The sequence below is a fragment of the Vicia villosa genome, unplaced genomic scaffold (genome assembly GCF_029867415.1).
Source record: "Vicia villosa cultivar HV-30 ecotype Madison, WI unplaced genomic scaffold, Vvil1.0 ctg.002344F_1_1, whole genome shotgun sequence".
Taxonomy (NCBI): domain Eukaryota; kingdom Viridiplantae; phylum Streptophyta; class Magnoliopsida; order Fabales; family Fabaceae; genus Vicia; species Vicia villosa.
Window position 1 is genome coordinate 262,469 of NW_026705900.1, and position 17,384 is coordinate 279,852.

At 31.4% G+C, this 17,384-nt stretch overlaps 1 protein-coding gene and 1 long non-coding RNA gene across 2 annotated transcripts; one reads left to right on the forward strand and one right to left on the reverse strand.

The window, feature by feature from the left end:
* Nucleotides 1–8,784: 8,784 nt before the first annotated feature.
* On the reverse strand, nucleotides 8,785–10,575 carry LOC131638603 (uncharacterized WD repeat-containing protein C17D11.16-like). The gene is made up of 6 exons (XM_058909167.1): nucleotides 10,524–10,575; nucleotides 10,103–10,182; nucleotides 9,921–10,019; nucleotides 9,342–9,465; nucleotides 9,004–9,062; nucleotides 8,785–8,905 (listed from the first exon to the last, which is right to left on the reverse strand). Exons 1-6 carry the CDS (start codon nucleotides 10,573–10,575, stop codon nucleotides 8,825–8,827), a joined length of 495 nt encoding a protein of 164 aa, XP_058765150.1. The 3' UTR covers nucleotides 8,785–8,824.
* A 1,797-nt stretch (nucleotides 10,576–12,372) lies between these two features.
* LOC131638604 (uncharacterized) lies at nucleotides 12,373–13,413 on the forward strand. The gene is made up of 3 exons (XR_009294714.1): nucleotides 12,373–12,515; nucleotides 12,608–12,687; nucleotides 13,317–13,413. It is a non-coding gene; the product is annotated as an uncharacterized LOC131638604 (long non-coding RNA).
* The last annotated feature ends 3,971 nt before the right edge of the window (nucleotides 13,414–17,384 follow it).

The following is a 17,384-nucleotide window of genomic DNA, read 5'->3' on the forward strand; positions in this document are numbered from 1 at the left end:
ATCTGAGCTAAGACTCGCGAAACTGCTCAAAAGGTTTTAAACAAATCCAATGGGTGATAAAAAAGATAGAACATCAAAGTCATCATGCATACATAAACACTCACACACACGACACTTGCATAAACATTCATGCACTTACAACAAATTATAAACATACGCATTTGCAAAGCAATATCCTACAGGTAAAGTTATCCGAAGGATGCGAAGATTCCACCAGCTTGCTAGAATGATAGCAAATGGCCCTCTCGGAATTCAAGCGAACTCGACAACAAGGAAGTGGTCTCTACCACAAAACTTGTTTCCTAACTCCTATTTTCCCATTCCTATTCCAAACTGATTTCCCAACTCCTATTTTCCAAATCCTATTTCAAATCCTATTCCAATTCCTATTCAAACTATGACTTATTGCGTTAGTCCCTGAGCAGCAATAAGTTATGTCTTATCACGTTAGTCCCTTGGCAGTGATATGGCACTACGTCTCTTCGGTACATTAGTCCCTTGGCAGTAACCGAGACTCAATCCTATTCCAATCCTATTCCAACTCCTATTCAACTATGACTTATTACGTTAATCCCTGAGCAGCAATAAGTTATGTCTTATCACGTTAGTCCCTTGGCAGTGATCTCCTTTCAAAACTTCTTGTTGATTCGTATCACGTTAGTCCCTTGGCAGTGATACATAATTACGTCTCCTCGCAAATAGGGATTTATTTCCCCTGTTTCTCAAACAGTTCTTCAAATGGGTTTATCGCGTTAGTCCCTCGGCAGTGATTTTCTCCAAAAATCTCATCAACAACAGACAAGTTCATCACATCATGCATACACCAGGACAAGGTGTAAAATACAGGTTGCCCTGTAGGGCCATACTATAACCAAAACACAGTGGACCCTTCCGGTAAAGCGTCTACTCCACATTCTACAACGCCAGCAAATTTCAGGGCATTTTCAGTGTTCAATAACCTTCCACCTTCAGATTGCGACAGGCAAACATGCCTATCTAATTCTTCAGGTTTAAGAAGATTGAACAGGGGAAGCTGTCATACCCCAAAATTTGCCTCCTTCATTTCATCTAAAATGACTCAAAGATTAAGGTTCTATCCAAACCACACTCCCCTAGTCAAGAGCCTCCTAAAGATGAGGTTTGAGGTTCTCTTGAGGAAATCAACAAGGTAAGATTCTTAATCAAGCCCTCCATGGTCCATGATGATCTAAGACAACTCCATGGCAAAAGTCAAGACCCAATTCAAAAAGTTACCTGCTCAAGCAACTAAAAGATTCACAGTCAACTGGTTTGAACCTAAAAGTCAACCATAATCAAAGCATGTTCCAAACCTCTGATCTTTGGTCAAACATCAAGTATAGGAGTATATATCCATCATTTGATCAAATATTGATCATGATTTATCAATAGAAACTCAGAAATGAACAAATGCAAAAAGGTTCAAATTAGGGTTTCTTTAGGAGAAAGTCAACTCAACTTTGACTGGCCATAACTTTCACATGGAACATCAAAAATTCCCCACTCAAAGCATATTTGGAAGGAAATTGGATTCTCTACAACTTTGTCTCTCACAAGCCAAGGCTAGAAATGCTTCATTTGGGAGATATGATACAAAAGATTACAGGTCCTTTTCAAACATCATTCAAAAGCAGTTTTTTGTCAAAGAGGATATGATCAAGATAAAAGCTCTAAATGAAAAATATGTTCCAAAGTGGCTTATAGAGGACCTCTTGAGGTTTCCAAAAAGTCCTAGAACTCCCTCATAGCTTAAAAATTGAGTGAGATACGCTTGGTCAAAGTTGGGTAATTTTAGAGGACAAAATGTGAAATAAAGGAGGTTCAAATTGGATTTCTTGCAAATGGGCCTATACTTTTATGATTTAAACTTGGTCCACAAGTCAGTTAGGTTATCCAAACAATGTGCCACGAAATTAAGCTTATTATTTGATTTTATATAATTTTTTATTTCATTTAAAATGTTTTAATTAAAGGAAAAATCAAATATTTTGTTAAGAGGTGCATATGGATTGATTCCAGTCAATATTAATGACAAAATACAATATAATTTTCGTGACAAATTGATTGGAAAGGATTGGCACAAGATTGGACAAAAATAGAAGGTTTTGATAAAAGAATAAAATCAATTTTCTCAAAAGATCAATATTGGATTCAAAGAACATTGGGCCTCAAATTCTTAACCTAATTCAACCTCTATAAATAGTTGATGCAAGGCAGTGGACTAGGGGACGAAAATTCTGAGCAGAAGCACACTTGCAAGAACTCAAAAAATTCCCTAAAAGTGTGAATTCGGTTTCTGAGATTTAGGAGGTTTCAATAAGAATTAAAGGTTGCAAAAGACTCCTTGAGGCATTCTGAACGTGTCTGGATCGTTGCTCTGCTTCAACACCCCCAAAACACTCTCCATTTAACCCAGGTATGTCGCTCTGAAAATTGGATCGATCTGAGCAATTCATGCACTTCCATTGAAAATTGATTGCATATTTAGGTTAACTAGGATGCTTTGATTGATTCTGGGTTAACGATTTGAAGTTTGGGTGCTTAGAACGTGATCAGCCATTGAAGGCCGAACGAAGCTTTTAGGGTTTTAATTGGGGATTTCTTGTAGAAGCAAAATTAGGTCACAATAATGGTATGGTCGAGTTCGCATGATTCAGACGAATAGGATAGGGGTGTCGCGAAAAATTTATATGCATCTGTGTTCTGTTCGTTATTATTTAAGTTAATTGGCTATGAGCGAAAACCATAGCAATTTCGTAGCAAATTCTCAGAAAAATACAGGTCTGGGGTGGAAGATGATGGCGTGTCATCGTCCGGTTGGTTATTTTAAAAATTCGCGCGCGTTTGGTTACCATGATTTCTTTTTTTTTTATAAAAATTTCAGTGCATTCTTTTAACACATCAGCGCCATAGTTGAGTTGGCATGCGCTTACCCCAAGGGTCCAGGGTTCGATCCCTGGCCCTTTCATATATTTTTTTCTGAATTTCCTTCTATGATTGCATGCGCCTATGGTCCTATGGCATATCATGCACCCTCAGATCCCACCATAGAACTCACCATCAACCCAGATCCAAGGCCCCAGAATTAGTCCCTATATTATGAACCTTCAACGCAGCCATACTGAATCCTAATCCTAATAAACTAAAAATAATTTTAATTAATATATTTGTTTTAATTCTTTCTTTTTTATATATTTATTAATATAATAATAATAATTTTTTATAAATAAGTTAATATATGATATTGATATTAAAAATCCAATTTGTTATTCGTTCCGATTAAATCGATTAATCGCGATGGGCAATAATAATTTTAATTAAAATGTTTATTTAATTAAAATGAAATTAATTTTTATTTAGTTAAATGGTTTCAACTATTTTATTAGTTGAGATGATTAACTTATTTATTTTTCTCCCTTCAATTCATTGTTCTTTTTAATCGAATCAATCGATTACGAGGGATAATGGCACAAATTAAATTACGAAAATTCCTAAAAAATACCTTTATTCGTTATTAGTGATAATTGAATCAATCAATTAAAATTGGTAATGATGCAACTACTAATCGTTTAACTATGGTGATCGAATCTATCGATCATTGCGGTTAATAGTACAAATTAAAATCAGGGTTGTACGCCCGAAACCTAAAACAATTCCCAAAACCCTTTTCAAATTCCTAAACTATCATAAGCTATTTCAAAAGCCTTTGAAGCAACTTTCAACCATATCAGGTCAAATTGAAATCCTAAGGCGTACAACCCTTCCCCGAACTACGTAGACTCTGATCCTCCATAAGGAGGTACGTAGGCACTTGGCAACAAGGCGAGTCCCCTTCCCCACAAATCTCATTTTTTCCCGATTTTATTTCTTTAATCATAAACCTTTAATCTTAATAATTTGCCATTTACCCTATTAACTGTCTGTTACCTTTCTTTATGTTAGCCATAAACATTAACCCTATAGTGCAAACCTTAGGAAAGGGTTTAGGGTGCCTAACACCTTCCCTCGACCTGAATATAGTATCTTATCCTGAATCTTAGTAATTGTGTAAAGGTTTCCTATTCGCCTTGGTAGAATAGGTGGCGACTCTAAAGGTTAATTTTAGGGCAGGTTGCTACAATTAATGACGAGTAACCATCTTTACAACACTGGATCACTACTTTTGATACCAATTGTAACATGTTTTGGATTGTTAGGGAGATCGTTAACAATCCATGTTCACGGTAGGAGCTCCAATGTAAAAATGAAACTTAACGATAAAGAACAAAATGACAACAAAAAAAAAAAGAATTAAAGAGATGAGATATTAGTAGATTTGATCGTACCCTTTCATTCAGCCCACATAACTTATAAAGATAATTTGGTTACAACCACTTCCACAAAATATGAATAATATTCTATTAGAAATAGCCACTAGGCTTCTAAAAACAAACTTCTCTAATTAAAAGTAATCAGCATTAATTGCTGACTTAGTAAAATAGTGTAACACTCCATATTTGATAAAATAAATTTCTAAGTGACAATGGAGAAAATAAATCAATTTAAATATATATTTTTATATGATAAATTTCTTTAAACATCATTGTAATACTCTAATATAGTACTTTTTGGGCCTTACATATAAACAAAAGTCTTTTAATTTTGTTGGCTTTAAATATAAGCAAATGTCAACAAATCTACCCACATTTAATGTTTTTTTCCAAAACTATCTCTACATGAATTACTTACTATGGTTATGAGTTAACAATTTAATTAAGGGTACAAATGTAATTGTGTTATTTCTCTTAAATGAAATAAAAAAAATTTAATACACTTAACAAACTTTCTTAATAAGCGTGAAAGTTGTCTTTTTTGCTTATAAATCAGGTCGGAGTAGTATATATTTGCAAACTTAACCATTCGTGATGGTTTAATATGTATCATTTGGTATTTAAAATTAAGGGTTAAATATATAATACCCCTGTAATATAGGCGAAATTCGTTGTACTCTAATAGAATAAAAAATTGAGATCACCCCCTTGAAATGTTAAAATCTATGTCATTTGTGCCATAAATGCATAAGTTACCCTGTAATATTTTTTTATTTACCTCCTTGATTAAGTGTTCAATTTATATGTTTAGGGGAATAATCCAAAAAGAAATATTATTACATGGTGGTAATTCAAAAAACAAAATATTATAGGGGTAAAATGAAAATCGCCGAGGTAAAGTGATATTAACTCCAAAATTAACAATGATCTTCATTATTTTATGTTATGCAATATGAACTGTAATCATTATTATTAACAATAATGATATAACTAAAATAATAGTCTAAATCCATCTATATTTTAATGAGTGAAAACTAATATGTTTGAATTAAGGATGACTTCATAAAAAAATTGAAACATGGGATTTTCGTTGAAACAGAAGGAAAAACATGCGTGACAGAGATATATAAAAAATAAAGTAACTTAGGCAATTATCAAAAGAAAGGAATCGTATCTTCTTTAATTATAAAGTTTAAGTAATTATAGGGACTGACATGAGTGTATTGGTACTATTTCTTATCATATTATCATCTTAATTTCAACGTGGTATAGATAATAATGTCGTGATTGTTTATGTGCAAAATTGAAGTCTTAGGTGAAAGAGAGAGGTGTTGCACGTGATAATCAAAGATTTTCGCTTCATTTTTTTTTTAACTATGAAGAGATTATAATTAGGGTGGAAATAAGTGAGACCGATAATTAGGGTGTACAGGTTAGCCTATACAGGCTCAGGGCACATATATTTTTTAAATAGAAAAGACTTAGGTTTTTTTATAAGTCTATTCACTAGTACAAAAATGTTAATTTACACCCGTTTTTTATTAAATTTACACCCATTATTTTTAATAAAAATCGGGTGTATATCCACAGGGTGAGAAATGTCTAACGCATTTACACCCGTTAAAAATCGGGTGTAATTGAGCGTAATTATGTTTTTAATTACACCCTGTTTTAATAAAAATCGGGTGTAATTGGACGTAATTACGTTTTTAATTACACCCTGTTTTAATAAAAATCGGGTGTAATTAGGCGTAATTACGTTTTAATTACACCCTATTTTAATAAAAATCGGGTGTAATTGGGCATAATTACGTTTTAATTACACCCTGTTTTAATTAAAATCGGGTGTAAATACGTTCTTAATTACACCCTATTTTAATAAAAATCGGGTGTAAATACGCCATTTATGAATGAACAATTATATTATATTTAAATCTATTTACACCCTATTTCATATACACCATTTAGTTATATTTCATTTTCAATCATAATATTGCAAATACTATAAAATCATACACATAAAAATCATATTTTAACTAAGTCAAAATATTTTTAATATTAACCAAAAAGTATACAAAATCACGTGCATTCATAATATTTCAAGTACTATAAAATCATACACATAAAAATTATATTTTAACTAAGTCATAACACTTTCTTCATATATAAGTTTTCTTCTTCTTTGGCTTTTGTTTTGGCAACATTTTTATGTCCTTATCCACTTCAACCATTTGCATTTGATCTTGTAGATTTTACTCCTCAACCTTTTGATTTTCAACCATTTTTCGTTTTTGTGCTTCTGCTTCTTCGTCCTCGGAGATTTCTTTTGATTTCTCTTTGTTACATGGTGCTGGCAATGTTTTTTCTACTAGCTCTATTATTTCAGCTATCTGTCCATCTGGAAAACGGATTGTTCAATCCTCTATGATCTGCATAATAATTAAAAGTTAACAAACTGATAACAATTATGCAAAGTTACAAACATGACATTCAAATGCATATTGTTAGTCATATTGATCAAGACTTTACCTAGAACTAGAGCAAAAGAAATCAGTGTCTAGAAAAAGATATAAGATTCTTATAATACAATTATCATCAAACACAACACAACACACTAATATCTAGGCTTAACTCATGCATATCTAGTAACCAGTTACTACAAAGCTTCAAAACCTGACAATCCACACTTCTAAGGTAAACATAAATATCATAAAATACATATTGCAGAGAATATGGAGACATAAAGAAAATGCAGAAATTGCTAACGTAGCATCTAACAGATTTCTCGGGCATAAAATAAATGAGAAGAACATAGTTATGATACTTACATGAAATAGTTCAACTTCATGCTATTTAATACTTGTCAAATATTCTTTGACGCTCTCTCTTGTTTGACTACCAGTTGCAGTATTAACTAAATAATCCTAAACCTGTAATCACAAAAAGCATCAATATCAGAAATATAGACCTTGTTTATCACACTAAAGTTCAGACTTTAAAACGACCACACTGTTCAGTGGAATCAAATTAACATAAAAAGTATCATTACACCGTTGTCTAGAGCAAAGAGGCAAATTACAAGCCATACACATTCATTAGATCATATACAACACACAAACTTCAAGCATATAATTTCCAAGCTCTCTCAATCAAACAAATCCAAACTGTTGCACGATACCTATCACATGAATCACAATTTAGAACAGATTTCAAGCATCCAACTCATATATTGGTCACCTACAGATACAACTCTTTCATGCAAATTGAAGGCTTCCAAAATATACACATACATTCTTGGCATATCTGACTAACTTTTTTTCAGAAACTGTCCAACAAATTCATCCACATTGCACTTGTTTCGTACCTGTACACAACAGTCACCAGAAAACCAACCGTTTAATCTTCAATCGCAACTACATAATGTGTGTATATGCAACAGGTCAGATCCGAAAACAGAAAAAAAACAGTTCCATTATCATCCAGCCATGATTCACCATACAACTCAACATCTGATTATTTCAAATCACATTCAAAACACATACAGAATAATCTAACATATTCATACCTGTTCAAACCTCTTTAGCCCCTAAAGGGCATCTCAAAAGCCTATAAAATCGTGTGTACGGTTCCAATTAGACTGCCTACATCGCAACACAATCAGAATAGGTCATTCATTCATTCAACACCAAGCTTCGATATAAATGTCCATTGTCAAATATCCAATCATACCATACATACATCAAGCACTATACGCAAATAAACAAGTGAGAAACTTTCAGTTCGGAAACAGGACAATATGAAAAGTAAAAGCTCGTGGCTGACAGTTCGGAAGAGAAGAAAAACCAGATTTTCATCAATTTCCAACTAACAATTCAGCCTTATTTTTTTAACTAACAGACCCTCTAATAATTCCTAACCTAGTTCAGTAATTAGAACCCAAAGAAAACTCACATCAGAAAATTACTGGCTATTCAAACCAAATTGTACCTGAACCAAATGAAAACCAAGTACCCACCAAAACCAACCTGAAACTGTCTCTTCCACAACTGCATCAGATTCGAGCTACCGAGGTCCAAATGGAAACTTTCAGATTACAACCTACAAGTCATACAAGCAGTTGCCATTCCAAGCACCGACATTTGAGTCCATACACCCTGCATCAAGTCAAAACAAAAAAGAGACATAAGCACATCAAGCAAGCAGTCAGTTTTAGCTAATTTCCTAACCAATCTTTAACAGAAAACCTATAACTACCAATATCACCCAAACCTAAAAGTTCCATATAATGCTATTCACAATCTAAAAGTTGTTATAAAGTCCATAAATCACTAAAATATAGATAGATAGACGGGCAATAGAATTTAAATTTTCACACAGCAGACCATACAAACAGAATATCACATGTGACTTAATAATTTTGTCACAATTTAGTAACCAGCAAATCCAGAACAAAAGAGGTAACCAAATAATTTTATGCTGATTGATTAACACAATGTTTAACAAACCTTTTTCCCATTTTTCCATGTTTTGCTTGACTCTATGCCACCCAACGCCACACATGGTTCTACCTCATCAATCTGAGAACAAAAGAAAATTACAACATATTCTGCACCCAAAAAAAACTCCATTTAAGCTTAGGAGGTTTTGGATAGTGCAGCAACATTTATACACTTACAACATCAAGATCCCAAATTTCTATGGAGGGTCCCATTGAACCAACAGCCAAGAAGTTTCCTGTTATCATAACGAAACAATTTTAAGATAGTAAGATGATGCAAAGGTTGAATCTTAAACATAAATTGCAATAACCTAAAAGATAAAGCATTAATCTCCTTATTTTCTAACTAATCGTAATTCATAACTGAAGTTTGTTAATCTCCTTGTGCTATTCATATTTCCATTAACCCATACATTTACTAGCAAATAAACAGAAAATAGAAAGACCGTATAGCCAAAAACATTACAAACCATCTATCTACACATATGAAGCAAAAAAACTCATAGGGTTTGCACCTTTTTCTCCTCCTTTAAGGGGACAATCCAGCCAAGCCGTGCAGAGTGGAAATTCCGGAATAATGATATCATGGTGAATATACAAGTTCATATCACGGGTATTGGCATCTTCAAGTATCCAAACCTGCCAGAGCCAACAAGCGTGTGATAAATCTAAAAAGTAAAAGTAAAAATAACACCTAAAAGCGCGTGAAAACAAATTAGTCCTACAAGTGTTTTTTAACAAGTTAATTCTCTTAGTACGTATGTTTACATTGTTAACCTTTTAAACAGATTCGTTACAAAAAATAAACGAAATGTTCATTATTTACTCTACGTGATGGGAATTAACTTGTTAGTTCATCACAATGTACAAACAAGATGTCCATTGATTAAGTCCCGTAATCTTTCTACATGTTCTAAAACTATGTCTACATTCATCAAGACACTTATATCCTTTGAAAGTGTTGGTAACAAATTAAGGCATCAACACATATTCTTCTTCATGTAGACCAATCGTAAAGGTTGAGAATGTACATGTAGGATGGACTAAACATATAGCTCTAGTCACATAATGTATATAATGTACAACTAACTTACTTCAAGGAAATTGACATCATCTTCAGTACGTGCGCAAACAACAACAGAATCAGTTGGATTAATAATCATGTCTTCAAGATCTTCAGAATCATACTCTTCCTAAACAACATATAAATGATACAAAATTAGTAAACAGATCAAATTAGCCTAAAAAAACATTAAAGTATTTGAATTCATCTCACTTTCTTATCTTTGATATATGGATCCAATTCATTACTCTGATAATAAAGATCGCCAGTCCCTGAACTGAACAACTCAAAACCTAACATCATAAGATGAAATTAGCTGATAAATGAAATTGAACTTGGATTTTTCCATTCTAGAACATGAAAAAGAGAAGAAAAAAGACATTGAAATATACTCACAGATTTTTGAGATTTTTAAGATGAGTAAGTTCTCTTGGGATAGGTCCTGTGAGCTTATTGTGGTTTAAGCGTCTACAAAACACGATCAATTCAAAAAGTAGAACAATACACACCCAGATTCACACATAATTAAACTCATGTATAAATTTTTGTTGAATCAATCACCATACATGAACATAAAGAGACATAGCTAAGATGAAGACCTAAATTTGTACCCTTCAGTGAAAGAGAAAAACACCATAGTCGAACACTAAATCATTTTGTAGATGAAGTTTCGCCGCCGGAATCATTATCGTGCTGCCAGCAGAAAAACAATTGTCGGTTGCAAGATCTGACTTCGACATCATCCTCCTCCGATAATAGTGAAATCGACATCAATAGTGAGAGAATCCTCTTCCGATAGCCGTCGGAAATGGAGACGGTGATGAAAAATTTGAGAATTTCGCAGATGAATTGTTAGACGAGAGAGGTGAGAAATCGTAGTTTAGGGTTTAATTGGGTGAAAGTGTTTTTTGTGAGAGAACACTGAGTGAATTTTTTTTTAAGAAATGAGTTGGAGATTTGGGTTTCCACTTTCTGAATCTGGGAATAATCAATTTCAATTATGGTAATATTTTAATATGTTTAGATTATTTTATTCAGCTAATAAACAATTTACACCCGTTTTTAATTTAACGGGAGTAATTGAGATTTAATTATAATAATATTTTTAATTTAAACCTGTTTTTTAAAAATTGGGTGTATATTGTCACCTAATAATACTTAAAATAATACTATATTTACAAAATTGCCATTATTTTTTTTATTTACACCCGTTTTTAGTATATCGGGTGTAAATTTTAAAATTATATTGTTGTTTTTACACTAGTGATTTAGTTAAAATGGTTAGCCTCAAGCTCAAAAAAAAAAAATTTAGGCCTATCAGACCGGCCTATTTAAATAAATATGAATAATTTTTTTATTATCATTATGTTATGTTTTGTACTCTGAATTAAAATACATAAATAAAACTTAGTTATCTTGAAGAACTTTTGAAAAGAACATGAAAACTACCGATCAACATTATTTTCATAAGTTCTTTTAAACAAATAGTCTTACAGAATCTATGTTAAATACATAAATAAAACTTGGTTATCTTGAAGAACTTTTGAAAAGAAGATAAAAATAACTGATGAACATTATTTTCATAAGTTCTCTTAAACAAATAGTCTTACAGAACTTATGCTAATCTACTACTAATATAAAAAATGCACTACAAAAAAATTGACTTTTGGTGACACTCATTTATAGTGAAGGCTCAATATTTGTCACTAAATACCTCTTTTACCAGCAGTTTTACTAAATCACTAATATTTGTCACTAAATACCACTTTTACCTACAGTTTTACTCTATCACTAATATTTGTCACTAAATACCCCTTTTATCTACGGTTTTACTCCATCACTATTATCCTATTAGACAAAAAAATATAGAATTGATTTTTACTCTTAAGCAAACAATATTAACTTTATATTTTTAAAAAATATTACTATTTCCATTAAAAATAATTAAATTATTTATGATAACAAAAAATTAAAATAATTTTTTTATTTAAACAAAAATTAATTTTGCTCAGAAAATAATTTTTGACCAAAATTAATTGTAGATTGTAAAACAATTAGTCAATTATTATAAATAAAAATATTATTTTAATTTATTCTCACCATAATAATTTTTACTTATTACTAAAATATGTTTTTATTTAATATCTTTTTTCCTTTTATTTATTTTTATAAAATTTTAATAATTAATTATTCAATATTAATTAATTTTTTAATGTGAATTGTGTTATTTTTAAATTTAAATTTTAGTTTTAAACTTAATTTTTTTAATAAAGTAAAAGCTATGAGAATTTTGAAAAAAAAATCTAATAAAACTCAAATTGTGGGTATCAAACCCTTGTTTGTATATATGTCTACCAAGGAACCAACCACTAAGACAATAACTTTAGATTTTAAAATTCTGAAACAAAACTTATATATAATCTATTAATTATTCTTTTAAAATCATTTTCCACTAATAGTTACTTTGATTAACCTAATCGTTTGCGAAATCGCTTCTCACTTATCGCGCCTCTCACAGTCTCACCTTCGTTACTAAAGTGCTTCTCATTTCTGCACATTCTTGTTCGAGAGCTTCTCACTTCCAAGTTTCTTCTTCGAGCATAATCTTGACGCCAATCAAACAGTGGTAATATTGTTTCTTTCTCATCCTATTCATTTCTGTAGTTCATCACAAAAGCACTTTAATTAATCGATTACTGAACGTGGTTTTGTGTCCAGTGACCTTCAACTACTGAACGTGGATACCGTTGTAGTTCAAAAGGAATTTACTAGGAGCAGCAATCCAGTGACTTGTCCTTGTAAGTTGTTGTTGTTCCTAATCGATTCTCGCTTTCTGTTGTTAGCTTGTGTTTTGTTCCGCCATAGCAAAATTGATTTGAAGAGAATAATTATGTTTTGATGTTTTCATGCTAAATTGTGTTGAAAATAATTGAAAAACTGATTTTGGTAAACAAGGTGTTTGTTGAAATGCCACAATGAGTTTACTTATATTGATTTTGAATATAACTCGATAATAATTGTCGTACCAACCAAATTCAAAGCAAACATCTACTACGAGTGTCTTTCCATCCTTATTTTGAGTATTACAAATCTTTAGTGTTTTTTGGCCTATATATTAGTGATGTCTGGACTTGTGGATATATGGACATAAGGTGAGATATTTCTCACTCTTCACTGCATAGATTATCATGCAATATATGCAAGGACTATATTCATATCCTTGAAATGTGGAAATTTAACTACTTGTTCATTAATGTTGGTCCCTGTGTTAGACTTTAAATTTGCAACTGGTGTAACCGTACCTGCTGGAGCTGTATTGGTTGTTCCGGTTCAATTGGTACAGAAGGATTATGTCTACTACCATGACGTGCCTTTATTGCAATACTCGATACCATCGCTAATCTTTTGATATTGATATTTCATCTAGGTTCTAAAAAATAGCTTGATTATGGAATCAGCTCGTCTGCACTAAACGATCCAAGTGAAAATGCAACATTTCTTCCTTTTGGATCTGGTACACATTCTTCCATTTTAATCATTTAGAACATCATCAACCTAAAATCAAGTTAAAGTTATGCACATTTTCTTAATGTATTCAGCTGACAGTTGCCAAACGCTGTAAATCTGCAACCTTGCCTAGTTTTTTCGGCTTTGTTGGGTATGCTGGTCAACAAGAACCCATATCCACCCCTTCTAAATTAAATTATTGTATACTTCTTGTTGAATTAGATTTCCAGCATCTATATTTGTTTAACTTCATTTGTTAATGCTGCTAGTTTTGTTTCGTTTTACTGTTTTAAAAAAGTCAATAAATTGTGTTAGTTCAATTTTCCCAGGGCAGAGTTTGTTTAAAAAATGGTGAGCTTTTCCCATATACTCATTTATGCCATTTTTGTAGAAAGGGATATACCTTAAAGTGAACAATTCTTCCATGAAAGTGGTTAGCTAGTCAACTACCATCAAAAAAAAAACTGCACAAAATGATGAAAGAGAGAAATTTTCAAAAGCCAAAAAGAATCAAAATGCAAAACTAAGAGATAGTTTCAGTAATCTTTAAAGAAGAAAATATAGACATATTTAGAAACCAACTAGCATCTCATATTCAACATTAAAGAATTAAAAAATATTAAAAAAAAAGATGTGATGTTCTAATCTTTGTTCAGAATCTTAAATGAAAACATTAAAGCCTCGAAGCTTCAAGAGCCCCCCTTAAAATTTCATTATATTAGAAAATTTTACTTTAGAATTTCTAAGAAATGGATGCATAACCAAGCCCTTTTACTACTATTCTGTTGAGACATAATATTTAGTGGAAAATTTGTTTTGTACACATAAAGCAATCTAATTTATTGATAGAGACCATTTCAATGAAAAATCACATGATGCAAAGGGAACCTAATTAAGAGGATCTATTACAAGAAACATATTTACTAAACACACATAACATGTTTCCAATTAATATACAAATATACAATGTTTTTATTTGAGTGTCTTAATAGAGATTAAAATAAAAAAAGAAAACTAAAACAAATAAAGAAGTTTCAATGGTCAAAGATAAAACAACTATCGTACCTGAAGTAAGAGAGACAAGCATTACGATTGTGACTCAAAACAAACAAAGTCAAGTTAGATTTTGATGTGAGTATACTAGTAGTGAAAAATCTGGTAGGACGAACACTTACTCGGTTTGGATGTTAGGGTTTTACGTTCTAATTGAAAGAGAGCTACTCGAACTTCTCTCTTTCAAAAGAAACGGGTGTTGGCATCTTGAAGAAAGGCATGGAAACTTTGCATTGTGAAACTTTGCATTCTCACTTTAACTTCGGCAATTATAAGTGAGAAAGATATCAGGGCAGAGTTTGTGTACAAAATGGTGAGCTTTTCTCAAGAATGTTTTGGTTATATATGTATGTGGTTTTAGTATTCAGAAGTGGTGATGTGTGGTTTTTATTTTTGTAGAAACACGGGCATTAAGTGTATGCGAGCAACTCTCACAAGCGACATGTGATAAAGGTTGGAACCACGATACAGTTTTTGGTCAAGAGGTGACATACTCTTAAATTGACTCAAATAAGATTAGATTTGTTCAATGCATCTTTTTGCCTTATGATTGCGTGAAAATCTGTTTTGATATCATGATAGGTCTCTAGTTTAGTGATATATTCTTTCTGTGTATTTGATACTGTGCATAAATGTTTATAAGAACTTACAAAAAAAGACTTAGGATCCATAAGCAAACTACTGTTTTCAGCTTATGCAGAGCTTAAACAAATTCCTGCTTGATTATAGAAACAAATAGGTTATACTATAATCACTTATTGAATAAGCACTTAAGTTAAATATTTTCATGTCCCCTAATCTAGTCCTATATGGGCTTGTAGTTGTTAACTAATACTTACATACATATACCTATATATACACTTGCAGGGTGTGAACAAGGGGTTTATGAGACTAATATTACTAATTTGCTGAATTTGGATTACTTGGATTCAATTAACAAATGGAGTGAATTTAAAACAGAGGTGAAAGATATTAGTTTTAAGATTGTTGATGCAATATTGGACCTTTCTTTTCTCTTTAATGAAATATTAGTTTCATTTCTTTTGAAAAAAATATGATAACAGTAGTGAGAGTGAGATGAAGAACTATAGTAGATGAAGAACTATTATACTCTTTCTATTTTCAATTTTGAATATAAACTGAGTCGTATCCTTCTAGAGAAGGTGTGTGATATTTTTATGCATAGTTTATTTAGTTTTGTATGTATATTGATTAATATTTATTTATTATTTCAGGAAAAATTTAGATGCAGAGACATGGAAGTGAAGATAGCAGGACATTCAAAGTTATGGATACATCAACATACAAATATAAAAAAAAATATTTTTATTTTATTTTATGTGAAAATTTGGATATATACTAAGATGTTAAGGATATGATTTATTTTGGAATTAGTTTTTATCAATATAATATGAAATCAATCTTTTTGTATTGAACTATTTGAATTTATTTAATAGAAAATGATATAATAGTTTAATTTTAGTTATTTAGCTCTGTCATGGTTCAAAATGTAATGGAAAATATTTTAAACGAGTAATTTTTATTTAAATAGTAATGTTTCTCAAATATATTAAAAATTGAATTTATAAATTTATTATATTTTTATATAATAAAAATTATATTATTTGAAGTTCTAGTGACAGCTAAAAGAAAACAATCCGTAGCTAGAGTTTCTATTATTTGTAATATTAGCATACTATATTGTGACACGGTAGGAAAAAATTTAACCGTAGCTAAAAGTTATTGTGACGATCAATTTGGTGTCACACTACGCCCCCTTAAAGTTGACGCCAAAGGTGGGTGTCACTCAAAGTCCAATAAACATTTACCTACAGATTATTGACTTTAGTGACACTTTTTTAGTGTCACCGAAAGTCATTTTTCTTGTAGTGATGTAATGCCTGACATAATTTAAATATTAATCCTTAACTAATCAACAGATTAATCATATTTTAAGAACAAAACAGTCTTTTGGGTGTTTTAAAAACTAAAAACAAAAATTTAATCAAAATAATTATTATGAGGCTGTATAATTATTACTATTCACGTGACACCTTAAGTACATGAGGCAAATCTAATCATTACTTATCTTTTAATAATTACTTTATTGTATATCATTTATTTTTTTCAAATAAATCACGTATCAAAAGACTACATTTTCACACCCAACTTTTATAACTTTGCCTTGAAAACTTTCACATTATACCTAAACCCTACAAATTTCTAATTTTTCTTTGAAACTATCTGAACCCTTCTAATTCTCTTTCAATTCCTCTCCACTCTTTCCATTGCTCTATAAAACATGGAAGTATATGCTCCTTCCGATTCCCCTTCATCTGTTGACTTCAAATTTTATGGTATGCTCCTTCTTCATCTTTCATGTTTTCACATCCTATCAATCCCATATGCAAAGTTTCATCCATATTTTCTTCTTCCTCTAAACTTTAAATTATACTATAATACATGGCAGTATTGTCCTTCAGAATCCACTGCATATGGAACCCAAAAGAATCCACTAGAGTATGCTCCTTCCGAAGTGGAATATTTATGGTTCTTCTTTTTTTCTCTGCATGTTGGATAACTCCTTCCAAACATTGCAGTATGCTCCTTCCGAAACCACCGCATCTTCCTCTACACTCCTTCCATTGTTCTTCTTTGTTTTTCTTTTATTAATCCATCATGTTTTTTGTAACACCCCAAATTCTAGACTAATTATTTATTTAATTATTTTAGCGTGATGCATATGTGTTAGAGTTAGTGTTATCTGTGATTTCGTGATATTTTGAATACCTGGGATAAGGGTAGTTGCCTTAGAATTTATAAGGAATGAATTTAGATGCTTTGGTGTGGGGTGGTGCCTTAAGATTTATAATAATTAAGGTCTTGTGAAAGATTAGTTGGACTTGATGTGTGTTGAGAATATGAAGTGTAGTTG